The 13,166-nt window shown below is 37.9% G+C and overlaps 1 protein-coding gene across 4 annotated transcripts in view; it reads right to left on the bottom strand.

Annotated features, from left to right (window-relative positions):
* The window catches only part of GLRA2 (glycine receptor alpha 2), a 193,924-nt gene that overhangs the window by 35,778 nt on the left and 144,980 nt on the right, over positions 1-13,166 (bottom strand). For all 4 annotated transcript variants that reach the window (XM_063083450.1, XM_063083451.1, XM_063083452.1 and 1 more), the window contains one exon: positions 9,508-9,657. In XM_063083450.1, the coding sequence (XP_062939520.1) occupies positions 9,508-9,657 (150 nt within the window). The remainder of the gene's footprint in view (positions 1-9,507; positions 9,658-13,166) is intronic.

Here is a 13,166-nt window from a genome sequence, read left to right as displayed (position 1 = left end):
TCTGAAAGGGGAGATTGGTTGAATTATACTTTCTGGAAGTGGAGCCCTGTGAATTTAACAAGCCACTCCCGGGTGACCAGTGGGGCCTGATGTCTCATTAGAATGGGAAGATGTAAGGCCCTTGGAACACTGGAGAGAAAATAGTGCAGGGCTTCTGGGCCCACCAAGTGGAGAGACAAGGGCTTATTCTAAGTTGTTCTCCTGCCTGGGGCATTGCATTGGGATTTGAGGCTATAGCCTGGATAAAAATAAAAGTAGCTCACCTTCCTTGTATGTTTATTTCCCTCCAGTAGCTTAACAGGAAGATGACTGGTTAAGGGAAGAATTCATGTTATTTCTAGGTAAAATGTCCTAAATGTTATTTTCCAATATCATTTCAATTTTATATTCTTCCATAAAACATGCCCAATGAATAACTGGAAAGTGACACGTGCCATAAATTAGGTACTATGGGTGCTGGAAAGAGTGAGATTATTTCAGTCCTGTAGGATCAGGAAATGATCTATTGAGGAATTAGCAGTTTAGCTAAGACTTAAAGGATGGGTAAAAGAGTGTTGGGGGTGGGGGTAGAGAAAAAGACCAAAAATTGAGTGCTGAATTCTCACTTTTCCAAATTACTATCATCTGAGACATTTTGACCAGGGCCTTGCAGTATCACCTTGTTATCTAATCAGGTTAAAAGGCCCCATATTTTTTTCCGGGGAAGGTGGAACAGTCTAAACGATGTCTAAACAAAACCATGTTCACAAGCAGCCACAATTTCAGTTTAGTTGCTGAAAATAAACAAAAAGTCAGGGCTATCTGGGTAACTAGAAACACATGAAATCAGGCACAATGCCAGAAATAAGCTGTGGTGTGGCCAGATACAAAACGAGATAAATACAGGTGAGGCTTTGAAGTTCTTGCAGGGAATGTGTTACTGCCCTCACGTGATGTGAGTACTTATTGGAGCTGAGGAGACAACATAAAAAATAGGGTTTTATCATATAGACCTGGGCTGTCAGCTTCTAATTGACTGGGCTTGGCCAGTTCTGTCAGTGAAGATCTCTGGGCGTGATTGTTTCTGAGAAACTCTGCTTTGATAAAATTGACAGTGGCTGCTTTGCGAAATGTAGAAAAGATAATCAAAGCAAATACACCCAGTTGCAAATTGCCTGGCACCTCCTTAAAAGTGACCCCATTTCATAACTTGATTGTTCAGTAAACACCAAGCACTCTTCCCATGCATGTAAATGTAATCTCAGGTGTTTGCTCAATAAATATCTTTCTTGAATAAAACATAATGCCGTTGTCTCTTTGGGAAATGATCTGCCCTTGTTTTCTCTTATACCTTCTAAGGAATCAACTCCATGTTTTGGAGGTCCGTTTCTCAGTGGGAAATTAAAGAGATGACTTTTTGTGTTGGAAAAATTAAATATTTTTAATTTTTGTTTGGGGGGGTGCTGGTTTATTTTGTTTTTAACTCAGGCCACAACCAATTGGGTCTGTGACCAGCTGGGCCAGAACTAGAGGAAGGCAAGTGAAGCCTCAGGTGCAAAATTTGAGGGGGTGCCCCAAATTCCAGTACTCAAGATAAATGATATTTTAATACAATATTTTAAAAAATCATTATTAATGCAAAAATTTATGGTGAAGAGAATATCAAAATTTTAAATAGAAACAAGATCTGACCATTTTCTTGCATGACCCACCTCATTTGCCTCACTCTAATCCCGGCCAACATTTAAAAAAAAAATAGAAAATATTACAACGCATTGTTTCAAGTGTGTGTGTGTGTGTGTGTGTGTGTGTGTGTGTGTTTTACTGGATCATAACGTAAGATGTAAAATGTTAACTCTGAACAGCAGAGTGCACAGTGGTGAAAGTCAAGGATTCCGGGGACAGACTGCTTGTGTGTGGGGCTTTGGGCATTTTATTTAACCTCTCTTTGTTTTAGTTTCCTCATCTGTAAAATGCGATAAGAACAATACCTGAATTACTGGTAGGATGACCACTTAATTTATCCAAAGAAGAACAATTTCGATAGTGGAAACTGGCACAAATAGGCATTGCAACTCTATAATGTTGATTATTGCAAAATAAAAAAGTATCATTAAACAATAAAACCAGTTGCTACAGATATACATCATGCCCCCCCCCCCCCAAAATGACAAAACCACTCAATAATGAACATTCAGATGCTCAGTAACAAGACTGCTCGGTCTCTATTTCTTCTTTGTTTCTTGTTCACAGAACCTATGATTTTCCATGTATTCCACTGTTCCCGCCAAGTGGTGACCTGGTGGCTACATGGGATTCGTATGCCATGCCATGGACTAACGTAAGTGGCCAATAGGGGAAGCAGTGTCGCATCACTGAGACCAAAAGAAAAATCTGTCCTCAACCTCTTGTATCCGAATGCGCTTCATTTAATCAGCAATTTTCCTGCAAAGTATTCTGGAAAGGGAGTGTTAGTTATAACACTGCATCTGGAAAATGTCAAGAAAAGAGGCTGGGATCATGATTTATTTATTTGTTTTTTTTAAAAAATTTTACCACGTGTTAAAGTGAGAACTTTACCGCACGTGCATACGTTCACACCAGGAGATCACACCATGACAGGAACCAGATGTACAAAATGGAGCTCAACCAAACCCATTGCAGTTTATTTTAATGCAACTATCAGTAATAATAATATTTTGTTTAAAATGAATAATCCAGGACAAATGCTAAATTGCACAAGGTATTGGAATAAAAGACATAAACCAGAACTCTTCCAGGTAAGCTGGGCTCTCTGACTGCATTACTCACACAGTTGTAGTGAGGATTAAAATTAATTACTATATGTGAAGTGTCTAGAACAGTACCTGCCATATAATAAGCCTTCAATAAATGTTAATTTTTGTTACCATTTTTTTCTTACTATGGTTTGGTCTCAAAATGCTGCCTTTCCTAAGAGACAAATAATTGGAAACGTCTTTTGCTCTTCTTTTCAAAATTCATTCATCAGTGATAATTAGGAGCCTTGACTGCAAAGGTCAAGCATGATTTGTTTTACTCTCCAGCTCCCTCCCACCAGGTCTTAACTTTGGTAATTAAACTTTGTGTTTTGAATATCCATTTTGAGATGCACAAACTCAAGAACATCTCCATGCAAAACATGTAATCCTGCATTTCTCAATAATTTTTTCTTTAATTTTTTTTTTTTAGAAAATAAAGCAGTGATTGTAACTGCCAACTGCATCACTAAGAAGTCTCCCCTTAATCTCAAGTGTCCTTCTTGATCTGCATTGCATTATCCAGACCATCTCCCTTTCCTCCTTCCTCCTTTGGTGCCTCTGAAGTTCAAGTCTTACATTTCACCATTGATTTCCCTTCTCACTGCTGTTATCTACCAATCCCCAGCCACACTCCCTTATTAGTTGATGAATTTAGCACCTATTTCCCTGTCAACCTAACATTTTCACTAATGTCACCTTTCCTGGGAGGGTGGGGTGTCTTCAGTATGAATATAGATAACTGACCCCATCCTAGGCCTCCCAATTCCTGGACTGCCTTGCTGTCAATAATATTTCCTCTACACAACCTTAATCATATATTCATATGGTTATAACCTTATCTTTGTCTTTACTTTCTGTGAAATCTTGATTTGGAGTCTCTCTCTCTCTTCCTTCCAGCTTTACTATTTCCACCGTAGCATTTTATTTACCTTAGTGAAATGGCCAGTCCATAAATGGCCAGTGTCTCCTTCATGTTCTCCCTTCTCTATCCATCTTAGAGTTTCTGGTTCCTCACTACAACCACTCCCTTGCAATCATCTTCAACTTCACTTTGCTCCATCTCTTTCTTTTTCCTTCCCTCCCTCCCCTTTCCTTTCCTCCCACCCTCCATTCCTTCCTTCCTTCCATAGTCTCTTCCTCCAGCTCCTCCATTGTCTTTTCCTTGTCTTCCACCCACTTTCCTACTCACCTGGTGACACTTCAATTATAGTTAAACTTAAGTACCTGTCATCTCAGTACCTGAACCTGAGCCTGCAAGGTTGCTGATGGAATACACATGCCTAATAATTTTAAATTCATAGCCACAGACCTCATATGGGCACTCCAACTGCCTCTGCCTCAGCATTCTGACCCCACCTCTCTCCTTGGAGCAATGGCTTTTCCACTGTCCAAAACTACTATTTAATACTTGCTCCTTCTTCCTCAAAGCTACATTTCTTCTTTCTACCACACTCTCAGCTGATTACCAGACTCAGAATTCATGGAAATGATAGGAACTATTAGTTAGAAGCTCCTACATCTAACCATCATTGAACCTACCAATTGACTGGCACCATAGTCCTTCTCCCATGTTGTCTGTACAGTGGTGAAGCACACAGACTCTGGAGACAGTATCTCACTCTGGATCCTGCTATGCCACTTCCTGGCTCATAAGCATGCAAATTATTTAACCTCTCTGTGCTTTCGTATTTTAATCAATGACTTGGCAATAATTTATTATTAAAATGTATAAAATATCTGTCCAACGTAAGGCCAACCCGTCCCTTTGCTCTGGATCTTATCCTTTTTCACCTCCTCAGGACATTAATTTTGAGACATTAAGACAATTCTCACCTCCTCAAGGCAGTAAAATTTCAATTATGCCCCTCCTATTACTGCAAGCTATCCGAGTATTCCCTTTCTCAAACATGTTCTTTTATTTTGGAAACAAATCCTCCCACAGACACACATTTTATTCCATAGCACTTTCTATGCTCCCCTGAATAGCAAAGGCAATTGTGAATGATATCCAAAGTCTACCAGCATTCCTTTTGTTCCTTTTTCTGCTCAACCCACTCTAGACATGCTTTCTAAATGATGGAGCGCTTCACTCTCAGAGCCTTTTTATTTCCATTCTCTTAGTGTTGATCTCACCTGTTTTTGTGGATTTGAAACATTATTTCTTTGCTGGTCACTCCCAAATATACATTTCCAGATTTTTATCTCTCTCTTGAGCACATTACTTGACAACTCTACTGGAATGTCTCATAGGCATTTAAACTTCACACCATCAAAATACGACTCTTGAGTTCCACTCCAAATCTGCTTCTATCACAGTAGTACCCATCCTAATAAATGGTAACACTACCCACCCAGTTGCTTAAGCCAAAAATCTGTGAGTCATATTTAATTCCTTTTTCCCCTCACCTCATCACATCAAATGCATCAGCATGATCTATTGGTTTTACCTCTAAAGCATAACCACTAGGATGTAAGTTTCATCAAGGCATTAAATTTTGTCCGTCCTATTCAACAATGTATTCTAAGGATCTAGACAGTACCTGGCACATAGTAGGGAGCAAATAAATATTTATGGACTGAATCAATGAATCCTGAATTTGACCACTTCCCTCCATTCCCATGACCAATACGATAGTCTAAGCCACCTACAGTAGCCTCCTAACTGATCTGCTGCTGCTTCTTGACCACATGACTGTCCACTCAATAGCCTGTTTGCTATGTTGAAACTAACCAGTGGATTTCAATTAGTTAGAATAGAATATAATCCTTTATTCCAGCCTGCCAAGCACTATATAAACCTAAATTTTCTCCAACCTCGTTTCCTACATCTTTGTGTCATTCTCTACTGTATTCCTATAATTCTCTGGCTTACCATAGTAGGTGCTCAATAAATGTTTAATGAATGAATAAATACATATATTCATGTTGTATGAGTCGTCTGATGATGCAAGGGAGTGAGGGTGTATGAAAATTTGTTTTACCTATTTCTCTTCCTTTGAAGGCTAATTTCTCAAGTAGTCTATATTTGCTTTCCCCACATCCTCACCTGCCATTTAAATCTTTGAACTACTACCATCTGGTTTCTCCCCAAACACTGAACTGGAAATATTCGTGACAAGGTAATTAGTAAACTCAATGGACCATTCTTTATTTTATTAATCTTTGCTCTTGAGATATTTTCTTAACTTTCTTCCCATTCTACACTCTTTGAATTTAATTTATTATTCATCATTCTATCTTCATGAGATAGATGCTTAGGTAATTGATTTTCAGCCTTCCATCTCTCTAAAATACGCATTTGAAGTATGCATTTTTTGCTAAGCATGGCTTTAGCACAACATATATATTTTGATATATATATATAATTTATCTTTCAATTCAAAACATTTTCTAACTTTTATTCTTTTTTGACTCCTGCATTATTTTAGAAGTATGTTGCTATTTCCAAATTTATGGACATTTTTCTAGTTATCTTCTTATTGTTGATTTTTAGCCTAATTCCATGTAATCAGAAAACATACTCCATATGATTTTAGCTATTTGATATTTGTTGTGATATGATTCAGCTAATGGTAAACTTATTGAAATGATCTTTCTGCATTTGAAAAGTATGTGTTTTCTGCATTTGCGGGTGCAGTGAGTTTGTTAATTGTGTTAAATGTTTTATAACTTTAGTGATCTTTTTGTTTGCTTTCTTCTATCAGTTGCTAAGAGAGGTGTGTTAAAATCTCTCGCTATGACTGTGGGTTTGTGTACTTCTTCTGTATTTTTGTCAATTTAATCTTTGTGTGTACTAGTTTAATCTTTGTGAAGCCATGTTACTGGTTTCATACATATCCTTAATTATTATATACCCCCATTGAAATGATCTTTTTAATTATGAAATATCTCTTTCTAGTAATACTTTTTGTGTTAAAGTCTACTTTTTCTAATATCAGGACAGCTAAACTGGCTTCATTTGGTTAGTGTTTGCATGGTGCATCTTTATCCTCACAGTTACTTTCAAGCTTTCTGTATTCTTATATGATAGTTGTGTCCATTGCAGAAAGGATAGGGTTGGGTTTTATTGAATTTTTAAATTTTGTCTGACAATCTTTGTCTTTTTTTTTTGGTTATGAATATTCATGAATGAATAAATACAGAACTGGTTGTCACCCCTTGTGTCCAAGATGTGAAGGCCAGATTCACACTGGCAGCTTGCCCATTGCCACAAATTGCGTTTGGACCCTTGTCCCCCACTTAATTATCCCCCAGTCTCTATCCCCTTCCCCCCTTCCCCTCTCCCACTCCACTTTGTAGCCCTAGGTATGTTCTCCCCCTCTGCAAGACCAATGCACTACCATGGTCTTTCTATCCTTCCTTCTTTATCTCTTAGCTCCCACTTATGAGAGAGTACATATGGTATTTGTCCCTCTGTGCTTTGCTTATTTCACTCAACATAAGTTTCTCCAAGCTCATCCATGTTGTTGCAAATGGGAGAATTTCATTCTTTTTTATGGCAGAGTAGTATTCCATATTGTGTATATACCACAGTTTCCTTATCTAATCATCCATCGATGGACATTTAGGTTGGTTCCACGTCTTGGCTATTGTAAACAGAGCTGCGATGAACATTGGAGTGCAGGTATCCCTTTGACATGATGATTTCCATTCTTCTGGGTATATACCCAGAAGTGGGATTGCTGGATCATATGGAAGATCTGTCCGTAGTTGTTTGAGAAACCTCCAAACTGTTTTCCATAGTGGTTGTAAAAATTTACAGTCCCACCAACAGTGCAGGAGCGTTCCCTTCTGGTGAGGGTGTAGAGCGTTCCCCTCTACACCCTCACCAGCATTTGTTATTGACTGTCTTTTTGATTATAGCTAGTCTAACTGGGGTGAGATTGTATCTCAATATAGTTTTAATTTGCATTTCCCTGATGATTAGTGATGTTGAGCAGTTTTTCACGTACCTGTTGGCCATTCGTATGTCTTCCTTTGAAAAATGTCTATTCAGTTCCTTTGCCCATTTTTTAATTGGGTTATTTGTTTTTTTACTGTGCAATTGTTTGAGTTCCTTGTATATTCTAGATATACAATGTCAGATGCATAGTTAGCAAAAATTTTCTCCTACTCTGTAGGTTGTCATTTCACTCTGTTGATTGTTTCCTTTGCTGTGCAGAAGGAAACAATTAGTTTGATATAGTCCCATTTGTTTATTTTTTCTTTTACTGCTTGTGCTTTCAGGCTCATGTTCATAAACTCTGTGCCCAGACCTAGTTCCTGAAGTGTTTCACCTATATTTTCCCTTAGTAATTTTACAGTTTCAGGTCAATTGAAGCATTTGGTCTATTTTTCTTTATGAATTTATTGATATATTTGGGTTTAATCTACCACTTTTCTACTTGCTTTCTCTTTATCTTTCTTGTTCTGCATTTCCCCTTTCTTTTAGATTAATTTTGTCTTTTTATTATTCCACATTCCCTACCCCACCCCGTTCATTTATTAGTTATACTTTTAAAAATATTCTTTAATAGCTGTTATTCTGTTATGTCAGATATTGCTAATCAATCACAAAACTCATTTCTACAGAGCTCAGATACAACCCAAGAATCTTCCATACAATATTACAAAAATTCCTATGAAAAACATTCAACTCCTCAATTTAAGCAATGTCTAACTCACAACAAACGTTCAACTTTACATCTAGATATTTGGAAGCATTAAGGCTGACAGTGAAACATTTTCATTTTTTCACCAACAGAGTGGCATATAACTATGGCGTCACCAATGGGCTCAATTTATCAAATATTTTTTGGAATGGATTTTGAAAAATATTTCTCATCTACTGTATGTAAAATTTTAACTTCAATTCTCTAGTTATTACAGGTGATAACATTGTCCATATCAAAGGACATGTTTATCTCCAGAGTCTGAAATGGAAAATAGGTGCAAGCCTTCTAGTATCCTATATGAGAATGGGTTGTAAAACCCTGAGCAGTGAATGCTTTCCAAACGTGTCTGCACACTGGAATTGCCTGGGGAGCTGCAGAAATACTGATGCCTGTGCCCCATCCTCAGATTGGGATTTAATTGTTGTGGGTTGTGGCCAAGGCTTGGAATTTTTGAAAAATCCCCAGGTGATTCTAATGTCCCAGCAAGTTTGGGAACCATTGAACTGGAGATCTTGAGCTATGTATTTCAAACCTCAAACCTCTGGATAGCGTGAAACTTAGTTTTCTGCATTATAGTTTAAGGCAAGACAATGACATCAGTCTAATTGGATTTATCAGGTTGCAGTCTACATGAGCAGGGCATTATTTACATAAAGCCAGAGCGATTGGTGAAAAAAGGCAATCAGATCAGTTATGTGCACAAAGTCACACACACACACACACACATACACAAATTGTCAATATTGAAAACCATCAGGATTTTAAAGTAACTATGTCAAATTCAGTTTATATCCCAATGAGGATCAACATAAAATTCACCCATGCAATACTTGGGACATACTTATACTAAATTTTGTTGATTATCTGAAATTCAAATTTAACTACACACCCTGTATTTTTATTTGCTAAATCTAAAAACCTGGCCCCAATTTTCAAAGAATTAACCTGTGCAGTAATTCAGTGTACTAGGACAAATGAGGAAAAAAATTAACCTTAGCTTCTTGCTCATTGCATGTTCTGTTTTCTCAATTACATTGCCTCGTTAACCACCTCGAGCTCTACTTGACTTTGTCTGCACTGAGGGCCAACTGTACCTTATTCTGCCTCTTCTGTCTTCTTCGGAGGCGCAGGAACTCCTTGTGTTGCCGGGAGACAAAATTCACCGCTGCATATTCCAGTAAGGCGGCAAACACAAACAGAAGGCACACCGCCATCCAGATGTCAATCGCTTTTACATAGGAGACCTGAGAGAGAGAGAGAGAGAGAGAGAGAGAGAGAGAGAGAGAGAGAGAGAGAGAGAGAGAGAGAGAGAGAGATGCTATGAAAGCTTTCAGAGAAATCAGATTCTTAGTGGTGTAAACAATAGAATAACCTCATTTCCTTGGTCAAGTATTTTCTAGCCTTTCCTTAAGAAAGCGCTTAAGCAATGCATCAATTCCACTTTGTAGGTTCTGGGCAGAGCCGTAAAAGTCACACATCCCCTGCCCGTGGCCCTTGTTCATCTTTCTTAGTATAGCCCACCTGCTGAAGTAGCTTCACCCCCGAGACTAGCTCCAAACATGACTACGAGAATTCCCCTAATGAGAGTAGGTTCTAAGTGTTCTCAGGACAAAAAGATAAGTATGTGAGGTAATGCATATATTAAATAGCTTGTTTTCGCCATTTCATGATGTATACTTCTATCAGAATATGTTGTATACCAAAAATATATACAATTTTTACCTATCAATTAAAATAATAATAATAAAAGAATTCCCTTAATGAAGAGAAATAAAAACAAAACTTCAAGGTAGAATAGAATGGACACTGTTATTAAAACTGCTCACTTCTATTTTTTCCTAACATTTAAAAACAAATATAATTAAGATAATCCCAAAACTTGGATGAGAAATAAACTGTGTATGGCCTTAGGCCCTTCAGAAACCAATTTTTAATTTCTGTTAATTTACTGATCCTAACTGACATGAAAACACAGTTGTAAATAGTTTTAAACTCTCACAGTTCAAGAATATTCAACCAAAGTAAAACATCAGGGCTCTAGCCTTGAGAAAGTATCTGGTTAAAAAGGAAACTTTTATAACCCTGCCGAGTGTTTGGTTGTGTGTTTATTAAGTGTTATAATTTGACAAAGCAGATTCTGAAAGCAAATGCTTTTTACTTGCAATGGATGTTTCCTCATCTCACTCAATTTACAACTATTTTTTAAAGTATAAGGGGGGAAATAAGTGTACAAAGTTGTAACATATTGTATGCCAGACTAAAAAGGACATTTACCAAACTGCCAACTGAATGTGTACTCTCCAGTACTAATTTTTAAATAGGGTTTCCTATTTTTTTGGTGACTATCACTAGTGCTTGCAAGCCAGTATTTTAAGCATTTTACATGTATTAATTTTCTAACCCTTACAACAGCTGTATTATCCCCGTTTTCTAATGAGAAAACTGGGGTACAGAGGGGTTAAATTATCACCCAAGTTCACAAAACTAATAAGTGACAGAGCTAAGATTGGAATTGGAACTCAGTCTGACTAGTGGATTTCCTTTCCAAACACACATAAACACTACTAGGATCGCAAAGTTTGTATCTTGCATTTTCCCTTTGACCTTTAAAATAAGCATTTCCCATGTCATTTAACTTTCTTCTAAATCATAATCTAATGCTTACATAATGATCCATACCATGATTAATCACTCCACATTACAGGACATTTAAGTTATCTTCTATTTTATTTTCTACGACTATAAATTTTGCTGCTACAAACGTTCTTCCCCCAAACGTTCTTTTTGAGAACAGGCCCCTGCGCAGTTTGACTCTTTATATCACTAGCACAGGACCTGGCAAATAGTGGGTAGGTGTTAGTTATGTGGGATGGATGAATGGATGGATGGGTGAATAATTGAATGAAAGAAAAAAGGAAGGAAGAAAGGAAGGAAGGAAGAAAATATCTAGCTATCTTTGCATCTTTGTGCTTTAATTTCAACAACTCTAAGCTATATGCTCTTACCCACAATTGCATATATTTGATAATTCTAAGAGTGGACTGTGAGTGAGTTTTTATTTTCTCAGCATACCTAGCATTCCTGGAATGTTCCCTTCATTAATAAACAATAATTTGTCCTGCATTTGCTCTTATGAAGCAATCCTGTTCTTCTGTAATAATAGAGCATTATCAATCACAGCATTCCTGGTCATATATTATTCAGAGAGCCCGTAAATGTTTTAAGACCCGATAATGAGAGGAATTTGTCAGTGCCTGAGATGTGTTCATACAAAGAGCTAAATCCAATAGAGCTGACCGCCATTCCTTCCCTTCCTGGTGTTTTCAGTATTCAGTAATTTGTAAACCTTTTCCCCATCTCCTTCTGACCATCAGCAAGCCAAACACGTACTTGGCTTCTTTTATAGCTGCTCATAAATGAATCCTTTCAGTCTCTTAATCATTTTAGTTGGTCTCTGAGTTTCCTCCAAATCACGAACATCTTTCCAGCACTGAAGTGCTGGCATTAAATGCATTATTCACACGGATTTAGAGGGTGTTGTGAGACATCTATTACATATGATGTGATGTTCCTTGGTGCTGGCGCTCCGAATTGAAATGCTTTTCACTGCTTTTACCCAGCTCTGATGTCAGATTCTCATCCTTTGGCTGCTAATCCTTAGATGTTCTTAGCTCACATCTTCCTCTGTCACATTCTTTTTATGATTCTTGGGATTACATGATCCCTTCCTGAACTACCTAACTACAAACTTGCAGGATAGTTTTCAAAGGTAATTAAGTCCTCAAAATGTTGTTATGATTTACTGAATTGGTATCGTTTCAGGCATATTTAATTGAGAAAAACAAAAATAAACATTGATGGTATACTACGTGGAAGGCACTGTACTAGGCGATGGTGAGAGGTAGGGCGAAAGATACAAAGATGACTAAGGTGCATATCAATTCTTTCCAGGGCTTTCCTGATTACATTTCAAAGGAACCCGTTCACACTGTGCTGCAGAAAGTATAATTTACGTGGATCAGGAAGCAGCAAATTAGGGACTATGGATTAAATCCAGCCTACCACATATCTCATAAATAAAGTTTTACAGGAACACAGCTACTCTTGCTTATTTTCATATTGTCTCTGGCTATTCTTTGCACTTATATGGCACAGTTAAGTAGTTGTGACAGAAACCAAATGGCCCACGAAGCCTAAAATACTATATGGCCCTTTACAGAAAATGTTTGCCAGCCCCTGACCTAGATTCTAATGTTGTCTGGTTTGTTCTGGAGTTGTACATCCCAGTGGCCCTGCTTCAATGCTTAGAAACCCATGGGGTATTGAGGGAGCCAGTCACGTGAACATATAACAGATACAAAGTGGATGTCCACACGCCAAAGTAGAGGAAGGATCAAAAGGCTGATGGAATATGGGGAGGTTGATGATGACAGGGAAAATCAGAAAAGGCCTTGTTCCTGGATGGTGTAGGGCTTGAGGAAAGCCTGGACTTTGATGGGTGGAAGAAGCTATGAAATTAAAGCCATGAAGATAGTATGGCAGGCTTGGGGATGGTGAGCAGCCCTGGGCCTGGGATCTCCTGGGCGAAGGGTGGATAGGAGACGGGGCCAGCAAAGAAGGCATTGAAAGCCAGGCAGATAGGTTTGGGGTTTCAAACTGCTCATAAAGACAAGCTAATGATGGTTTTAAAGTGGGATATGAATGTATAAGTCCTTTTCTAATTATTGTGATGTTCTTTGTCTCCAAAAGCAAG

Source organism: Cynocephalus volans, chromosome X (genome assembly GCF_027409185.1).
Source record: "Cynocephalus volans isolate mCynVol1 chromosome X, mCynVol1.pri, whole genome shotgun sequence".
NCBI lineage: Eukaryota > Metazoa > Chordata > Mammalia > Dermoptera > Cynocephalidae > Cynocephalus > Cynocephalus volans.
This window is presented reverse-complemented; position numbering and strand designations above follow the sequence as displayed.